The sequence below is a fragment of the Salmo salar genome, chromosome 06 (genome assembly GCF_965601325.2).
Source record: "Salmo salar chromosome 06, fSalSal1, whole genome shotgun sequence".
NCBI classification, from domain to species: domain Eukaryota; kingdom Metazoa; phylum Chordata; class Actinopteri; order Salmoniformes; family Salmonidae; genus Salmo; species Salmo salar.
The window spans coordinates 86,334,647-86,352,002 of record NC_138296.1 but is presented as its reverse complement, the minus strand read 5'-3'; the positions used below and the strand labels follow the sequence as shown (position 1 = coordinate 86,352,002).

At 46.9% G+C, this 17,356-nt stretch overlaps 1 protein-coding gene across 2 annotated transcripts in view; it reads right to left on the bottom strand.

The window, feature by feature from the left end:
* Positions 1 to 764: 764 nt before the first annotated feature.
* LOC106608211 (alpha-(1,6)-fucosyltransferase) overlaps positions 765 to 17,356 on the bottom strand; it is a 216,653-nt gene continuing 200,061 nt past the window's right edge. Inside the window, exons 7-10 of one of the 2 annotated variants that reach the window (XM_082977040.1) lie at positions 13,405 to 13,651; positions 4,774 to 4,950; positions 3,774 to 3,924; positions 765 to 2,745 (exon numbers count right to left, since the gene is read on the bottom strand). In XM_082977040.1, the coding sequence (XP_082833166.1) occupies positions 2,404 to 2,745; positions 3,774 to 3,924; positions 4,774 to 4,950; positions 13,405 to 13,651 (917 nt within the window). In that variant the 3' untranslated portion in view covers positions 765 to 2,403. The remainder of the gene's footprint in view (positions 2,746 to 3,773; positions 3,925 to 4,773; positions 4,951 to 13,404; positions 13,652 to 17,356) is intronic. The other variant, XM_082977041.1, reaches the window with a different exon arrangement.

Sequence of the window (17,356 nt, the reverse complement as noted above, 5' to 3'; positions counted from 1 at the left end):
CTAGAAAGGCCAAAACCTAGGAAGAAACCTAGAGAGGAACCAGGCTATGAGGGGTGGCCAGTCCTCTTCTGGCTGTGCCGGGGTGGAGATTATAACAGAGCATGGCCAAGATGTAGGATGTGGCTAGGGGATAGGATGTGAGAAATCACAGAAAGACTAATTGAGATTGAGTCTGCGGTCCAAACACTTAAAAGACACACCCTCCTACACTTACACTCAGCCTTATGCCCTTGGATGAATCCCCGTCGCCATCTTGGAGGGTGGTCCAAATGATTAGCCAAGCAAGGGAAGTTTGCAACGTAAGCCACTCAGCCCTCGTTTTCAGTCGGCTTTGCAATTGTACAATTATGTTCACTCCGGGGCCTGAAACTCTCCATAATTTAATTCACAACGATTGTACATCCGCTAAGAAAAGTCTGCGAAAACTTAAAAACAACATTAATGGAGAAGTCAACATACAAGTGTAAGTAAAAACGAATGCAAATACGTTAGAAATGTACCACAACTTAAAAAGTTAATGTGTTTTTGTTTGGTTATCTTTTGGAAAGTGTAGAAATAAAACATTTCCCTTCTTCAGTTCCAGCAGGGCAGGCTAACGTTAGTTAGCTAATTAATTTGCTAGGTATCATACAGTAGGCGTATATTAATAATTATATGTTTAATATAAGTAGACATGCACTCATAGCCCATATAAAGCACCCACAAGCCACCGGTGGCAGAAAACACAATCATCGCTGGATGAACGAGTGATGAATTTCCAGCCAAGGATGGTCCATTTAAAAATCATTCCTTCCTCCCTCGACCTGCAAGTGTATACTCGTCAGACGTCATGATACGTCATCAGAAGTGTCCACTTAATTTGAGTGCTGAGGGGAGAGGGTGTGTCTTTTAAGTGTTTGGACTGCAGTCTGAGCCCTTGAAATGTTTGGGGTGTACTTGTCAGCCATCTTGATGGGGACAGGTGACTCATGACTGGTCATCTGATATTCACCTGATAGGTCACCTTACTAGGAGGCCATCTTGATTTGGGACACTGACAGAGAGACGGTAGAGAAAGCGAGACAGCCCATACCCTCGTTTTTCCCTCACACTGGTTCCCTCTCTCGCATGCTCACCCGAGAGAGGGAACGTCCACTTACACAGACAGGAACATTTGAATATTCTTTACAATGGTAAACCGCTTGAGTGAACTATCTTCATTTATCCACCATCTTTATTGACATTAGTAGGTTCTTATTGAAGAACTCATAACGACCTTCATGAGAGTAGCAGTATCATCCATAACAACCTTCATAACACATTTAAGAGGAGATTTTTTGGGGGTGGAAGCATAGAGGAAGCATTAGAGGAAGCTCAATGGACGCATTGAGCATAGAGGTCTTCATCACGATCGACTACAAACCTCTAATAACATAGCACTGTCAACATAGGCATCTCTTTTTTTCCTAATTTATTTGAAACATGAATGTTAGAACTAAAAAACAACAACAACAGCAAACAGACGGACTGAACAGACGTAGAGATGTGAAAAGGACATTAGCTCGGTGGAGTCCATTGGTGAGCCTGAAGAGGGTGTCTGTGTGCACCATAGTTCAAAGGTCATCATAGGTCGCCATAGTTCAAAGGTCATCATAGGTAATCATAGGTCACCATAGATCAAACACACACAGCATCTCTCATAATCTTTCACACACACACATCATATACAGTACAACGCACCAGCACCTGACACAAACATGTTAAAAAGCACATTAAGGTGGTATAAAATAAATTGCACATGAGGATGCAAGACGTAGGACTGTTGGAGATGTAGGACTGTTGGAGCGAAAGGAGAAGGGAGGAACGCAGTGAGTGAATATGGAAAGAGGAAGATACCAGAAATATTCAATGAACAAAGGAGAGACAAAAGAAGGCAAGAATACAATTTAAACCACCAAAATAATTTAATAAAAATGAAAACAAGTAAATGTTTCTTGTTTATAATTGTTTTCCAGTCATCGATCCAAGGCTTTTTAAAAAAAAAAATTATCGATCCAAGGATTGCCCTGATTGGATAGTCCATTCCCAGTCTGCCTTGGAGAGTGAGCGTTGTCGGCTACGGACCTTTTAATTGTTTCAGGCTCGTTTGAAATCAATGTTCATTCCTATTTCTCTACAAAACCCATCTGTGTGCACCGGGACGGGGTGGTGGCAGGTGCAAGATTCCGCAACTTACAGATTCACATCCAGATATACACACTCACACACAAGTAAATGCCCACAGGCAGGCCCACACACTCTCAGTGCAGTCTAATCACCCCCATCTCTTTCTCCCTTTCTCACTGTTCTCTCTGTTCACAACATGTGCAGTCTAACTGATTCAGTGTCTCTCTCTCTTTTTATTTTCATCCTTCCTTTCCTTCTTCACTTCCATTGAGAGTTTGAGAGCAGCTTGTCTGCCTCGGGGTACGTGGGGTACTTTACGGTTTCGATCTTCTCCTTGACTTTGTAGGATGGGTAGAGACCGGTGCGCCCCATTTTACGGTTGACCCCTTTCGAGTAGCCGTCCCAGTGGTTCCCTGCCACGCCGATGATGTCACCGGGCTCCAGAGGTACGTCCTCTGGGCTGCGGGGGTGATGTGGGTAGATGGCGATCTGGTTGTGGGCGTTCTGGCCCCCGAAGTAGTAGATGTCGTCTAGTGAGTGAAAGAAGGAGGAGGCATCCGGGTGCAGCGTCTGCATGATCTCGTAGGCCACGCGGCACACCTGGTACAGGGTTACAGGAAACAGGAAGTAGGTATGCAGGAAACAGGAAGTGAGACCAGGAAGTGTGAAGAATCATGTTAACTTAATTACATTCCGTGTATATGGCTGTTTAGATTTATTCAGATGAAAAAGTTAAGGGTCCCAGATCTGTTTGTGTTGTATGAGAGCCAAATTGCAAGATTATGTTATAATACTGTAATAGCATTAAATGGTTGTTTTATGCAACAGAATAGGGGGTTCTTAGAACACTCTCATCTGTGTGTGTTCTTCTGAGAATGGGCCTCTAGGGGCTTAAAGCTGTCGGAAGATTTACGATGCCTTGGGTGATGAACCTAACAAGACCACATTCCATAGAATGAGTTGGTGTTTCTGTTCTATGAGGTACCAGGGAGAGATGGCTCTGGTTTCTACACAATGAGAACAGTCTTTACAGCAGATAATGTCTGCAGTGAATTATTAGTATCTTTCATGCAAATCTTGACCTTGTGACCCATTCCATACATCTGTTGTTTGTCATGAGTATTCAGGAGGATGTACTTTGTTATAAAAATATATTGTATTCTTTGTCTCGGGGCTCTAAACTAATCATCTGAGGGTGATTCGACGACCAGCCATCATTATCGTAGAGCACTCAATCGATTTGCTTTGTATGTGTGTGTTGTGTTGACCTGCTCCCTTATTAATAAGTGAATAAAGATTTAGCTTAATTATAACTCAGACTTGTGTGATAAGTTTGTCTCTCCTCATTTGATTGTAAAGTAATTAACCACCACAGTTGTCATGCCATCTCCTATGGCCCTTGTTTAACCTGTTTGGGATAGGGGGCAGTATTTTCACGGCCGGATAAAAAAACGTATCCGGTTTAATCTGGTTACACCATGCTGGTCTCTGTTTATTAACTATGATTAGTCACTTTAACATGACAATGACAATATGAGTTGGCTATTCAGGTAGGTAAGAATATAGGTTAGTGAATAATGTACTGTAAATTCACATAAAGGGTGTTGTGTCGAATATGGCACCCCTACCTGTGAGGAGAAGGTGCAGACCAGGAAGTCGGTCTGTGACAGGAAGTGGATGTCTAGGATCACTCCTCTCAGAGAGTTCTCGGTGTAGCGGTTGTGCAGACCGGCCGACCACGAGATGGAGTTATCACTGATGAACTCATAGTCTAGGTACCTGACGGACACAGCATTACACATACTGTATGGGCTTCTACATACAAACAGAAATACAATCATACACGCTCATACACACACTTGGTACCGGAGTGCCAAGTCTAGGACAAAAAGGCTTTTCAACAGTTTATACCCCCAAGCCATAAGACTAGTGAACAGGTAACCAAATGGTTACCCGGACTATTTGCATTGTGTGCCCCCCAAGCCCTCTTTTACGCTGCTGCTACTCTCTGTTTATCTTATATGCATAGTCACTTTAACTATACATTCATGTACATACTACCTCAATTGGCCCGACCAACCAGTGCTCCCGCACATTGGCTAACCGGGCTGCATTGTGTCCCACCACCTGCCAACCCCTCTTTTACGCTACTGCTACTCTCTGTTCATCATATATGCATAGTCACTTTAACCATACCTACATGTACATACTACCTCAATAAGCCTGACTAACCGGTGTCTGTATATAGCCTTGCTACTGTTATTTTCAAATGTCTTTTTACTGTTGTTTTATTTCTTTACTTACCTACACACACACACACACACACACACACACACACACACACACACACACACACACACACACACACACACACACACACACACACACACACACACACACACACACACACACACACACCTTTGTTTTCGCACTATTGGTTAAAGCCTGTAAGTAAGCATTTCACTGTAAGGTCTACACCTGTTGTGTTCGGCGCACGTGACAAATAAACTTTGATTTGATACATGCATGTAAACACACACACGCATGCACCCATGCACACACACGCACACACGCACAACACTCACTCCCCTTTCATTATTCATTATTAGGGTATTGGTGGTTACTCACTTGGTCTTAGCCTCTTGCAGTAGTGAGGGGTCATCTGTTGCCAGGTAGACTCGTTTCTTGTCCACATGGATGCGTCGGGCCATGTGTTGGAACTGTTCCTCCACATGAACCATATACTCCTCTATAGGGTGGAATGCTGCTTCCGTCCCCACCTTATCCGTCCGCCGAACATGGACCCTGCAGAGAGGGAGGGAGAGAGAAGGGGGAGAGGGAGGGAGGGAGAGAGAGGGTCAGAGGGAGGGAGAGAGGGGGATAGGGAGAGAGAGAGGGAGGGAGAAAAAGGGAAAGAGGGGGGAGAGGGAGGAAGAGCGAGAGGGAGAAGAAGGGAGAGAGAGGGGGAGAGGGAGGGGGAGGGGGAGAGGGAGGAAGAGAGATGGGAGGGAGAGAGGGGGAGGGGAGGGAGGGAGGGGTGGGGAGAGGATTGGAGATAGATGGGAGGGAGCGAGAGGGAGAGAGAGGGTCAGATGGAGGGAGAGAGAGGGGGAGAGAGGGGGAGAGGGAGGGAGAGAAACACTTTCAATCAATACGTTCACTATCAGCTACCACTGTAATTATTTAGGCAGCATCATTGTGACCTTGCCAGTCTTGCCGATAATCAGAGAGAGAGAGACAGAGAAAAAAAAGTAATAAGAAAGAAAGAAAGATAGAAAGAAATAATGAAAGAAGAGAGATAGAAAGAGAACAAATGTGTCAATGTAGGAGTAATGAGTGAAAAAGAAAGGTAGAAAGAGAGGGGGTTTTGAACGAGAAAGAAGCAAACAGAGGAATAAAAGAGCAGTGCTGCATGTGTTTGTGAAACTGAGTGCTTTCTTTGTTTAATCCCTCATTACACAACACATCTATCTATGGTTCAGAAAAGAGAGAGGTAGAGACAAAGGGAATGAGAGAGAGAGAGAGAAAGGGAGAGATCGGGTGAACTGGCGTGCAAGAGAGCGAGAGGGAACGAGAGAAAGAGCGAGAGAGAGAGAGAGAGAGAGAGAGAGAAAAGGAAAGCGAGAGAATGAGATTTTAAAAAAACACAGTGAGCCCAATTACCAGAATTGTCCTAAGATCATTCAGCCTAGTCCTCAGGATGCTCACTGGAGCTACAAACACCTATATTTACCCTGCAAATTAAATCCGTACACACTCCTGGATCAGAGAGAAAAAAGGGAACGAGGGATTGAGATGGGTAAGGGGAGGGGTACAGAGGGGTAGGAGAGAGGGATTCTCTTCATCTTTCTCTCAGTCTATCCCTCTCTCATCTCTACCCCACCTTCTCTCTCTTTCAATCTCTCTCTCTCTGATGTGATGGGCCTCTTGACTGCGAGTCTCTCCATTCTCCGGTTCACCAAATCTCATCTCTCTGCCATGGTTTCCATCTCTCCTCCACTTCTCTTCCCTCTGCCATGTCTCTCTCTTTCTCTCGCTTTCTCTCTCCTTTCATCTCTCCTCCTATTTTGTTTGTCATCTCGTTGTCTCCCTTTTCTCTCCCTTTATCCCGCCGCCTGTTCGTTGGCAGACAAAACGGCCGTGCTGGGTGCTTAGCGTCAAGCGGCATTTGAGTATTGAATCCCACCATCCCTCCATACTCTTCCACCACATCCTCTATGGCTGTGGCTGAGGCTGGAGCTGTGGCTGGGGCTTGGGCTTTGGCTGAGTCTGTGGCTAGGGCTGGGGCTTGGTCTGGGTCTGTGGCTGGCTCTGTGGCTGGAGCTGTGGCTGGGTCTGGGGCTGTGGCTGGGTCTGGGTCTGTGGCTGGAGCTGTGGCTGGGTCTGTGGCTATAGCTGTGGCTGGAGCTGTGGCTGGAGCTGTGGCTGGAGCTGTGGTTAGAGCTGGGTCTGTGGCTGGGTCTGGGTCTGTGGCTGTAGCTGTGGCTGGGTCTGGGTCTTTGGCTGGGTCTGGGTCTGTGGCTGTAGCTGTGGCTGGGTCTGGGTCTGTGGCTGGGTCTGGGTCTGTGGCTGTAGCTGTGGCTGGGTCTGGGGCTGTGGCTGGGTCTGGGGCTGTGGCTGGGTCTGTGGCTGGAGCTGTGGTTGGAGCTGGGTCTGTGGCTGGAGCTGTGGCTGGGTCTGGGGCTGTGGCTGGGTCTGTGGCTGGGTCAGGGTCTGTGGCTGGGTCTGGGTCTATGGCTGGGTCTGGGGCTGTGGCTGGGTCTGGGTCTATGACTGGGTCTGGGTCTGGGGCTGTGGCTGGTTCTGGGTCTGTGGCTGGGCTGGTCTGGGTCTGTGGCTGGAGCTGGGTCTGGGTCTGTGGTTGGAGCTGGGTCTGTGGCTGGAGCTGGGAGCTTTCACAGGAGCTTTGCTCTTCACAGGAGCGGGGAGAGATGGGGAGATGCAGGGAGACTGTAGCCAAAAGTCTGGCTCCCAAGCCATCTCGTTACCTCAGAGACACCTCATACACTCCCTCCCCCTCTGAAGCCCCCCTCACTTTCCTCCTCTAGCATGCTCTCTCTCTTTCCCCCTCTCTCTCTCTTCTCCTCTATTTTATACTCTCCCCCCACAGCTCTCTCTCTATTCTCCTCTATTTTATACTCTCCCCCAGAGCTCTCTCTCTATTCTCCTCTATTTTATACTCTCCCCCCAAAGCTCTCTCTAGTCTCCTCTATTTTATACTCTCCCCCCAGAGCTCTCTCTCTAGTCTCCTCTATTTTATACTCACCCCCCACAGCTCTCTCTCTAGTCTCCTCTATTTTATACTCTCCCCCCAAAGCTCTCTTTAGTCTCCTCTATTTTATACTCTCCCACACAGCTCTCTCTAGTCTCCTCTATTTTGTACTCTCCCCCACCCTCTATTTTGTGCTCTCTCTCTCTATACTCCTCTTACACCACCAAAGCCAAGCCTTCCTTCCCTCCCTCCCCACCCTCTCCCCTTCTCTTCTTTCCCCCTCCGTTCCATTCTCCCCCCCACCCCACCTCCTTTCCCCCTGGGGTGCTGTGAGAACTACTCAGGCACTATATTAGAAGTACTCAGGCACTATATTAGAAGTACTCAGGCACTATATTAGAAGTACTCAGGCACTATACACTACTGTTCAAAAGTTTGGGGTCACTTATAAATGACCTTGTTTTTTAAAGAAAAGCACATTTTTGCCATTAAAATAACATTGAATTGATGAGAAATACAGTGTAGACATTGTTAATGTTGTAAATGACTATTGTAGCTGTGTCGTGACGTTGTATTAGTTAATGTGACGACTGCTGCTCACCGAATGATTAACGGGTTATAACTGCGTGATTAAATTAATCAAGCAATTATTAACTCATTAACCTGGGGCACCATGGGAAAATTAGTTTTGATGAGTTTCTATTTCCCAAATTAACTCAAAGAATATCAGAATATCGATTTTACAGCAGTCACTAATTAATCAATTTCCTCTACAGTCTCATTCTGAACGTCGCATAATCCGGTCATCTGCACGGACCCGGGTCCCACCAATGAGTTCGTACCACACCAATTTTAGTTGATTATTTATTTACTAGAAAGCTAAAATGATAATAAAAGATACACATACACAAAACACAGTCTAGGCTATTGATTAGAACTTAGCCCGTTATACTAACTGTCACGCCCTGACCTTAGAGATCCTTATTATTCTCTATGTTTGGTTAGGTCTAGGTGTGACTCGGGTGGGAAAGTCTATGTTGTCTGTTTCTTTGTTTTTGGGCCGAGTGTGGATCACAATTAGAGGAAGCTGTCTATCGTTGTCTCTGATTGGGAATCATACTTAGGCAGCCGGTTTTCCACCTGTGTTTGTGGGATGTTATTTTCTGTTTAGTGTCTGTGTCTGACGGAACTGTTCGCTTTTGTTTTGTTGTTTTTGGTTATTCTTGTTTGAGTGTTTCTTGAAATAAATGATCGTGAACACTTACCACACTGCGCTTTGGTCCACTTCTCCTTCTAACGACGAGCGTTACAGAACATCCTACCAACAACGGACCAAGCAGCGTGGCCAGGAGTAGTGGACACGGGAGGAGATCCTGGACGGCAAAGGGCCCTGGACGCAGATTGGGGAGTATCGCCGTCCAAGGGAGGAAATAGAGGCAGCAAGAGAGGAATGGCGATGATACGAGGAACTAGCACGGCAACGACGGAAGCCCGAGAGGCAGCTCCCCCAAAAAAGCCAACACCCTGTGCTTACCATAGGGAGCGTGTGACCAGTCAGGCACCATGTTATGCGGTGATGCGCACGGTATCCCCAGTGCGCATTCACAGCCCGGTGCGCTCGTTGCCTGCTCCCCGCATTTGCCGGGCTAAGTGAGCATTCAGCCAGGACGGGTTGTGCGGCTCAGCGCTCCTGGTCTCCAGTACGCCTCCTCGGTCCAGGATATCCTGCGCCAGCTCTACGCACTGTGTTGCCAGTGCGCCTTCACAGCCCAGTGCGTCCTGTGCCAGTGCCCCGCACTTGCCGGGCTAAAGTGAGCATCCAGCCAGGATGGGTTGTGCCAGCCCTACGCTCCAGACCTCCAGTGCGCCTCCACGGCCCAGTATATCCTGTGCCTGCTCCACTCACCCGGCCTCCAGTGCGTCTCCCGCTCAGCCCAGTCAAAACTGTTCGCTGCTCTGGCACCCCAATGGTGGAACAAGCTCCCTCACGACGCCAGGACAGCGGAGTCAATCACCACCTTCCGGAGACACCTGAAACCCCACCTCTTTAAGGAATACCTAGGATAGGATAAAGTAATCCTTCTAACCCCCCCCCCCCCCTTAAAAGATTTAGATGCACTATTGTAAAGTGGTTGTTCCACTGGATATCATAAGGTGAATGCACCATTTTGTAAGTCGCTCTGGATAAGAGCGTCTGCTAAATGACTTAAATGTAAAATGTATGTAAATGTCTCCCCAGTCCGGTGAGACCTGTTCCGCCTCCACGTACCAGGCCTCCAGTGTGTCTCCCCAGCCTCATAAGCCCTGTGGCAGCTCCACGCATCAGGCTGCCAGTACATCTCCTCAGTCCGGTGAAACCTGTTCCGGCTCCACGTGCAAAGCCTCCAGTGATAATCCATGGCACGAAGTCTCCAGTAATGATCCATGGCGCGGAGCCTGTAGGGAAGATCCATGGCGCGGAGCCTGCAGCGACGGTCCCAGGTCCGGAGCCTCCAGCGACGGTCCCCGGTCCGGAGCCTCCAGCGACGGTCGGCAGTTCAGAGCCTCCAGCGACGGTCGGCAGTCCGGAGCCTCCAGCGACGGTCGGCAGTTTAGAGCCTCCAGCGGGGGTTCCCAGTCCAGAGCCTCCGGCGACGATCTCCGGTCCGGTTCCTCCAGCAACGACCCACAGTCCGGAGCCTCCGGCAACGATCCACGGTCCGGTTCCACGAAAGTGGGGGGAGCCCCAAGCGGAGGGGGGTCTGCGTCCCGCACCGGACCCTCCACCGAGAGGAGATGCCCACCCGGACCCTCCCCTATAGGTTCAGGTTTGCGGCCAGAGTCCGCACCTTTGGAGGGGGGGGGTACTGTCATGCCCTGACCTTAGAGATCCTTATTATTATCTAGGTTTGGTTAGGTCAGGGTGTGACTCGGGTGGGAAAGTCTAAGTTGTCTGTTTCTTTGTTTTTGGGCCGCGTGTGGTTCCCAATCAGAGGCAGCTGTCTATCGTTGTCTCTGATTGGGAATCATATTAGGCAGACGGTTTTCCACCTGTGTTTGTGGGATGTTATTTTCTGTTTAGTGTCTGTGCCTACGGAACTGTTCGCTTTCGTTTTGTTGTTTTTGGTTATTTTTATTTGAGTGTTTCTTGAAATAAATGATCATCAACACTTACCACGCTGCGCTTTGGTCCACTTCTCCTTCTAACGATGAGCGTTACACCAACACACTATGATGCGTGTTACCCAAAATGGGGATTTAAAAGAGAGAAAAAGAGAAAGTACACAAGAGAAATATACATTTGGGTGCATTTGTCAGCTATGCTTATTTTAACCCTAGCCTTGCCCCGAACTGCCGCTCTTATGGGTCAGAATATAATGATGTAATTACCTGTAGAAGGTCTCCGCGGTGGGTCTCTGCGTGGGCCGTTTAGGCTTCCAGAATGGCGCACTTCTCTGGTGCAACTCTCTGGTTGTCCTCACGATGTCAGTGTCCTTTGGCCTAATAGTCTGATTCCTCGCCCTCGTTCTGAAAGGGGTCTTCTGTGGACAGCCAGCATAGGAATGAAACAGTGTAGATACGATTCGATGGGGAGCGGAGGCCAGGTGGTCCGGCTTGAATTCACCCACTTAGAGGCAGCTACTCCTCCGTAGCATGGATAGAATAAGGTTCCTTTGTCTTCAACTTCATGTTGCGTTTTGGGTACGTTGACTACTCAGACCTTGCTGCAGCTCGGGTCACTTAATTTTTAACTCACATGTCTTATACCCTCGGGTCAGAAGTGGGCGTAACCGCCTTTAGGGCAATTCTCTGGGCGTACCAAGTTAAGAGGCTGAAGGTCTAGATTTAACTAGTTACGAGGTTGGAGGTCTAGATTTTACTCAAATCCAATTTTAGACAACTAACTTCACATTTCATTTTTACCAAAACTTTCTCATTTATTTGGACATTTTCCACACAACATACAATGTATAAACATCAAGCATATACTAGGAAAACTCTTAAAGTTACAATGTTTTCGTAATAACGTCATCCTTTAACAAAACAAAAATGACATTCATTTTCATATTCCATCTATCGTCATTACCACTATTGTGGCTGACGGAAACCATTGTTCCGAAGTCCATTTATTGCATGTTTAATGTTCAGAGGCTGGTTCACTATAATGAGAAGACAAAGGAATTTTGTCTGTTGCCTAAAATTTACAATGGGCGTGAGGGGTCATAAAACCCCCACATCTTCATACCCCTAGATCTCTCCTCCTCTGTTGGGGGTGAGAGATAATCTGTAGGGTTGTGGTCTCCTGTAACCTGACCTGATCAGGACAGTCATGACAGTTGGAAACGGCACATTTTTTATGGAATATCTACATAGGCGAACAGAGGCCCTTTATCAGCAACCATCACTCCTGTGTTCCAATGGGACGTTGTGTTAGCTAATCCAAGTTTATCATTTTAAAAGGTGAATTGATCATTAGAAAACCCTTTTGCAATTATGTTAGCACAGCTGAAAACTGTTGTTCTGATTAAAGAAGCAATAAATCTGGTCTTCTGTAGACTAGTTGAGTATCTGGAGCATCAACATTTGTGGGTTCGATTACAGGCTCAAAATGGCCAGAAACAAAGACCTTTCTTCTGAAACTCGTCAGTCTATACTTGTTCTGAGAAATGAAGGCTATTCCATGCAAGAAATTGCCAAGAAACTGAAGATCTCGTACAACGCTGTGTACTACTCCCTTCACAGAACAGCGCAAACTGTATCTAACCAGAATATAAAGAGTAATGGGAGGCCCTGGTGCGCAACTGAGCAAGAGGACAAGTACATTAGAGCGTCTAGTTTGAGAAACAGACGCCTCACAAGTTCTCAACTTGCAGCTTCACTAAATAGAACCCGCAAAAGACCTCAACGTCAACAGTGAAGAGGCGACTCCGGGATGCTGGCCTTCTAGGCAGAGTTGCAAAGAAAAAGCCATATCTCAGACTGGCCAATAAAAATAAAAGATTAAGATGGATAAAAGAACACAGACACCAGACAGAGGAAGATTGGAAAAAAGTGTTATGGACAGACAAATCTAAGTTTGAGGTGTTCAGATCACAAAGAAGAACATTCGTGAGACGCAGAAAAAATGAAACGATGCTGGAGGAGTGCTTGACGCCATCTGTCAAACAGGGTGGAGGCAATGTGATGATCTGGGTGTGCTTTGGTGGTGGTAGAGTGGGAGATTTGTACAGGGTTAAAGGGATCTTGAAGAAGGAAGACTATCACTCCATTTTGCAACGCCATGCCATACCCTGTGGACGGCGCTTAATTGGAGTCAATTTCCTCCTAAAACAGGACAATGACCCAAATAACAGCTCCAAACTATGCAATAACTATTTAGGGAAGGAGCAGTCAGCTGGTATTCTGTCTATAATGGAGTGGCCAGCACAGTCACCAGATCTCAACCCTATTGAGCTGTTGTGGGAGCAGCTTGACCGTATGGTATGTAAGAAGTGCCCATCAAGCCAATCCAACTCGTGGGAGGTGCTTCAGGAAGCATGGGGTGAAATCTCCTCAGATTACCTCAACAAATTGACAATTAGAATACCAAAGGTCTACATGGCTCCAAATGGAGGATTCTCTGACGAAAGCAAAGTTTGAAGGACACAATTATTATTTCAATTAAAAATCATTATTTATAACCTTGTCAACGTCTTAACTATCTTTCCTATTCATTTTGCAACTAATTTCATGTATGTTTTCATGGAAAACAAGGACATTTCTAAGTGACCCCAAACTTTTGAACGGTACTGTATTAGAACATCAGGGGGAGAGTGAGGAGAGGTGAGAGGAGATGACAAAGTGATAGAGATGTGAATAAAGAAGAGAGACAGAATGGTGGGAAATAGAGACAGTGCTGAATAAAATAAATGAGACAAAGACAAAAGTGGGTGAAAGACAGAATAATATAAGGTGTATAAATATAAATAAGGTGTATAAGACTGGGAGAAACAGACAAAAAAGAACAGAGAAGGAGAACAACGGAAACCGAAAATCATAAGAGACAGACACAAAAAAAGAGTACATACCCTATGATGGGATGCCTGAAACCCAGCTTGGCTGTGGTATCCAGGATCTCCTTCTCCAGCCAGGCCTGAGGATGGACCAGGTACTTGACGAACTGAGACACCCACCACACGGACGGGTCACCATGGAGCCGGTGGAGACGCTGGGCTAGGTCTTCTGGGATGGACAGGGGCAGGTAGGGGGGGCGGGGCTGCAGGCTGTCCACGATGGGTAACTCCACCACCTGGATGTCCTTGTCATGGGTCTCACCTAGAGAGACAGAGGGAAGAGAGTTACTTAGGAGAAAACACTGGGTCTTTTATGTTCTACACTGGAGCGTGAAGAAAACACCAGAACCTTTACCTGCTGCACTGGGGTGTGGAGAAAACCCCAGGTCTTTTACCTGCTACACTGGGGCGTGGAGAAAACCCCAGGTCTTTTATCTGCTACACTGGATGCGTAACTTTTGGCCAGTGCGGAACAGAGCGTGAGCAGAGCCCACTTCATCAAGTGTTCGTGATCTCATGAGCTGCATGTCAAATTCTTGAAAATAGAACCAGAGCGTAATGTTATGCTGAGCTGCACTGGTTATGCACCCTGTTTATTTAGCATGAATAGGAGCTGGACTAGTGTAACATAACCTTTAGGTTGCATCAAACTAGCAATCTGCTGTTACTAACAACAATGTTACCTGTCACTCCACAAAAGCTATGGGAGAGCAACGGAAACAACGACTGCTGTGTATCAGAGTGGGGTGATGTCACCTGCACAATGGACGTTGGTCTAGTGCACAATGGACGTTGGTCTAGTGCACAATGGACGTTGGTCTAGTGCACAATGGACGTTGGTCTAGCGCACAATGGACGTTGGTCTAGCGCACAATGGATGTTGGTCTAGTGCACAGTGGACGTTGGTCTAGTGCACAATGGACGTTGGTCTAGCGCACAATGGACGTTAGTCTAGCGCACACAGCTAACTAGCACTAACTAGCTAGCTATTCCACATTGACTCACCCTCCTTTGACACAAATGACCACCTCTTGGGTCCTTTCCTTAGTTTAAGCAGATCTAAAAACAAAAACAGGTGAGAGTTGATATGCAAATAACCTTTCTGCTGTATTACTTCTACTCATCTTATGTTGACGGATCAGAGAAGATAAGGATGAGATGAAATGAGAGGGGGAAGCCATTCTAAACTATTGAGACGTAGCCTTATACTTAAACCCTCATGAATATACAATCATTGGATTGGTGTAAACATAGGCTAGACAGAGTTTCTGATTCCTCATGAAACCCAGACAAAAAAATACCATGATTTGGGGGATTTTCACAAATTGTTATCCATTTCTTAAGCATCCTGAGTTTGAAGAGGCGAAAGAAAAGCCAGCCCCGTCGCGGACGACGATGTCTTGCTCCCAGACAAACTAAACAACTTCTTTGCTCGCTTTGAGGACAATACAGTGCCACTGACACGGCCCGCTATCAAAACCTGCGGGCTCTCCTTCACTGCAGCCAACGTGAGTAAAACATTTAAACGTGTTAACCCTCGCAAGGCTGCAGGCCCAGACGGCATCCCCAGCCGCGTCCTCAGAGCACGCGCAGACCAGCTGGCTGGTGTGTTTACGGACATATTCAATCAATCCTTATCCCAGTCTGCTGTTCCCACATGCTTCAAGAGGGCCACCATTGTTCCTGTTCCCAAGAAAGCTAAGGTAACTGAGCTAAATGACTACCGCCCCGTAGCACTCACTTCCGTCATCATGAAGTGCGTTGGGAGACTAGTCAAGGACCATATCACCTCTACCCTACCTGACACCCTAGACCCACTACAATTTGCTTACCACCCCAATAGGTCCACAGACGATGCAATCGCAATCACACTGCACACTGCCCTAACCCATCTGGACAAGAGGAATACCTATGTAAGAATGCTGTTCATCGACTACACCATAGTACCCTCCAAACTCGTCATTAAGCTCGAGACCCTGGGTCTCGACCCCGCCCTGTGCAACTGGGTCCTGGACTTCCTGACGGGCCGCCCCCAGGTGGTGAGGATAGGTAACAACATCTCCACCCCGCTGATCCTCAACACTGGAGCCCCACAAGAGTGCGTTCTCAGCCCTCTCCTGTACTCCCTGTTCACCCATGACTGTGTGGCCAGGCACGCCTCCAACAGAATCATCAAGTTTGCAGACGACACTACAGTGGTAGGCTTGATTACAGGAACAATGGTGGACATCTTGAAGCAAGTGGGGACAGCAGACTGGTATAGGGAGAGATTGAATATGTCCGTAAACACTCCAGCCAGCTGGTCTGCGCATGCTTTGAGGATGCGGCCACGGTAGAACGAGAGCCCACAATCCTTGAGAGCGAGCCGCGTCGGTGGCACTGTGTTGTCCTCAAAGCGGGCGAAGAAGGTGTTCAGCTTGTCTGGGAGCAAGACATCAGTGTACGCGATGTGGCTGGTTTCCCCTTTGTAATCTGTGACTGTAGACCCTGCCACATATGTCTTGTTGAATTGCAACTCCACTTTGTCTCTGTACTGACGTTTTGCCTTTTTGATTGCCATCGACCATATACCCAGTCACCTTAAATGCGGTGGTTCGTGCTTTCAGTTTATCCACTGTTTCTCGTTTGGGTAGGTTTTAATAGTCACCATGGGAACAACAACCCCTATACACTTCCTGATGAATTCAGTCACCATGTCCGTGTAAACGTCAATGTTATTATCAGAGGCTACACGGAACATTTTCAAAACAATCTTGAAGCATGGATTTCAAATCGTAAGACTAGTGTTAAATATACCTTAGCACGGGTACTTCCTGTTTGAGTTTCTGCCTATAGGAAGGGAGGAGCAAAATGGAGTTGTGATCTGATTTGCCGATGGGAGGGCGGGGAAGGGCCTTGTAGGCATTTCGAAAAGGCAAGTAGCAGTGGTCTAGTGTTTTTCCTAAGCAGTACTAGAGTCAATGTGTTAATAGAACTTCGGTAGCGTTTTGCTCATGTTTGCTTTGTTAAGAACAAATTCTTATTTTCAATGACGGCCTAGGAACAGTGGGTTAACTGCCTTGTTCAGGGGCAGAACGACAGATTTGTACCTTGTCAGCTTGGGGATTTGAACATGTAACCTTTCGGTTACTAGCCCAACACTCTAACCACTAGACTACCCTGCCGCCCCTTATCATGAAATATACACCTCCGCCTTTCTTCTTTCCGGAGAGTTCTTTATTCCTGTCTGCATGATGAACTGAGAACCCAGCTGGATGTATGGACGGGGACAGTATATCCAGAGAGATCCATGATTTTGTGAAACAGAGTATGTTACAGTCTCTGATGTCTCTCTGGAAGAAGATCCTCACCCTGAGCTTGTCTACTTTATTGTCCAGAGACTGAACATTAGCAAGTAATATACTCGGACGCGGTGGATGGTGCGCCCGCTTCCTGAGTCGGACTAGAAGTCCACTCCGAATACCTCTTCTCCGCAGGCCTCGTCTTGGAGCAGCCTCTGGGATAAGTTCAATTGCCCTGGGGTGTACGAACAAAGGATACAATTCAGGAAAGTCATATTCCTGGTTATAATGCTGGTGAGTTACCATTGCTCTGATATCCAAAAGTTACTTCCGTCTGTATGTAATAAAACAAAAAACGTTCTGGGCTAATAATGTAAGAAATAACACACAGAAAAACGAAATACTGCAAAGTTTCTTAGGAGCTAGAAGCAGAGATGCCATGTCTGTTGGTGCCATCTTGCCGGTACAAGTAAAAGGAGGGCTGTGATTGGTTACATTGCCTACTATGCACATTTCTCTATGTAAAATGGGCCATAACTTTAATACTAGCAGAAACTGTGGAACTTTGATATGCACGTTGAATATATTATGTACAACAATATATTGAAAAATGTGCCAAATATATGTTTTTGTAATGAGGTTTGTGTGTAGCTTGTGTAGAGGAGTCAGGCGCAGGGCAGTAGATA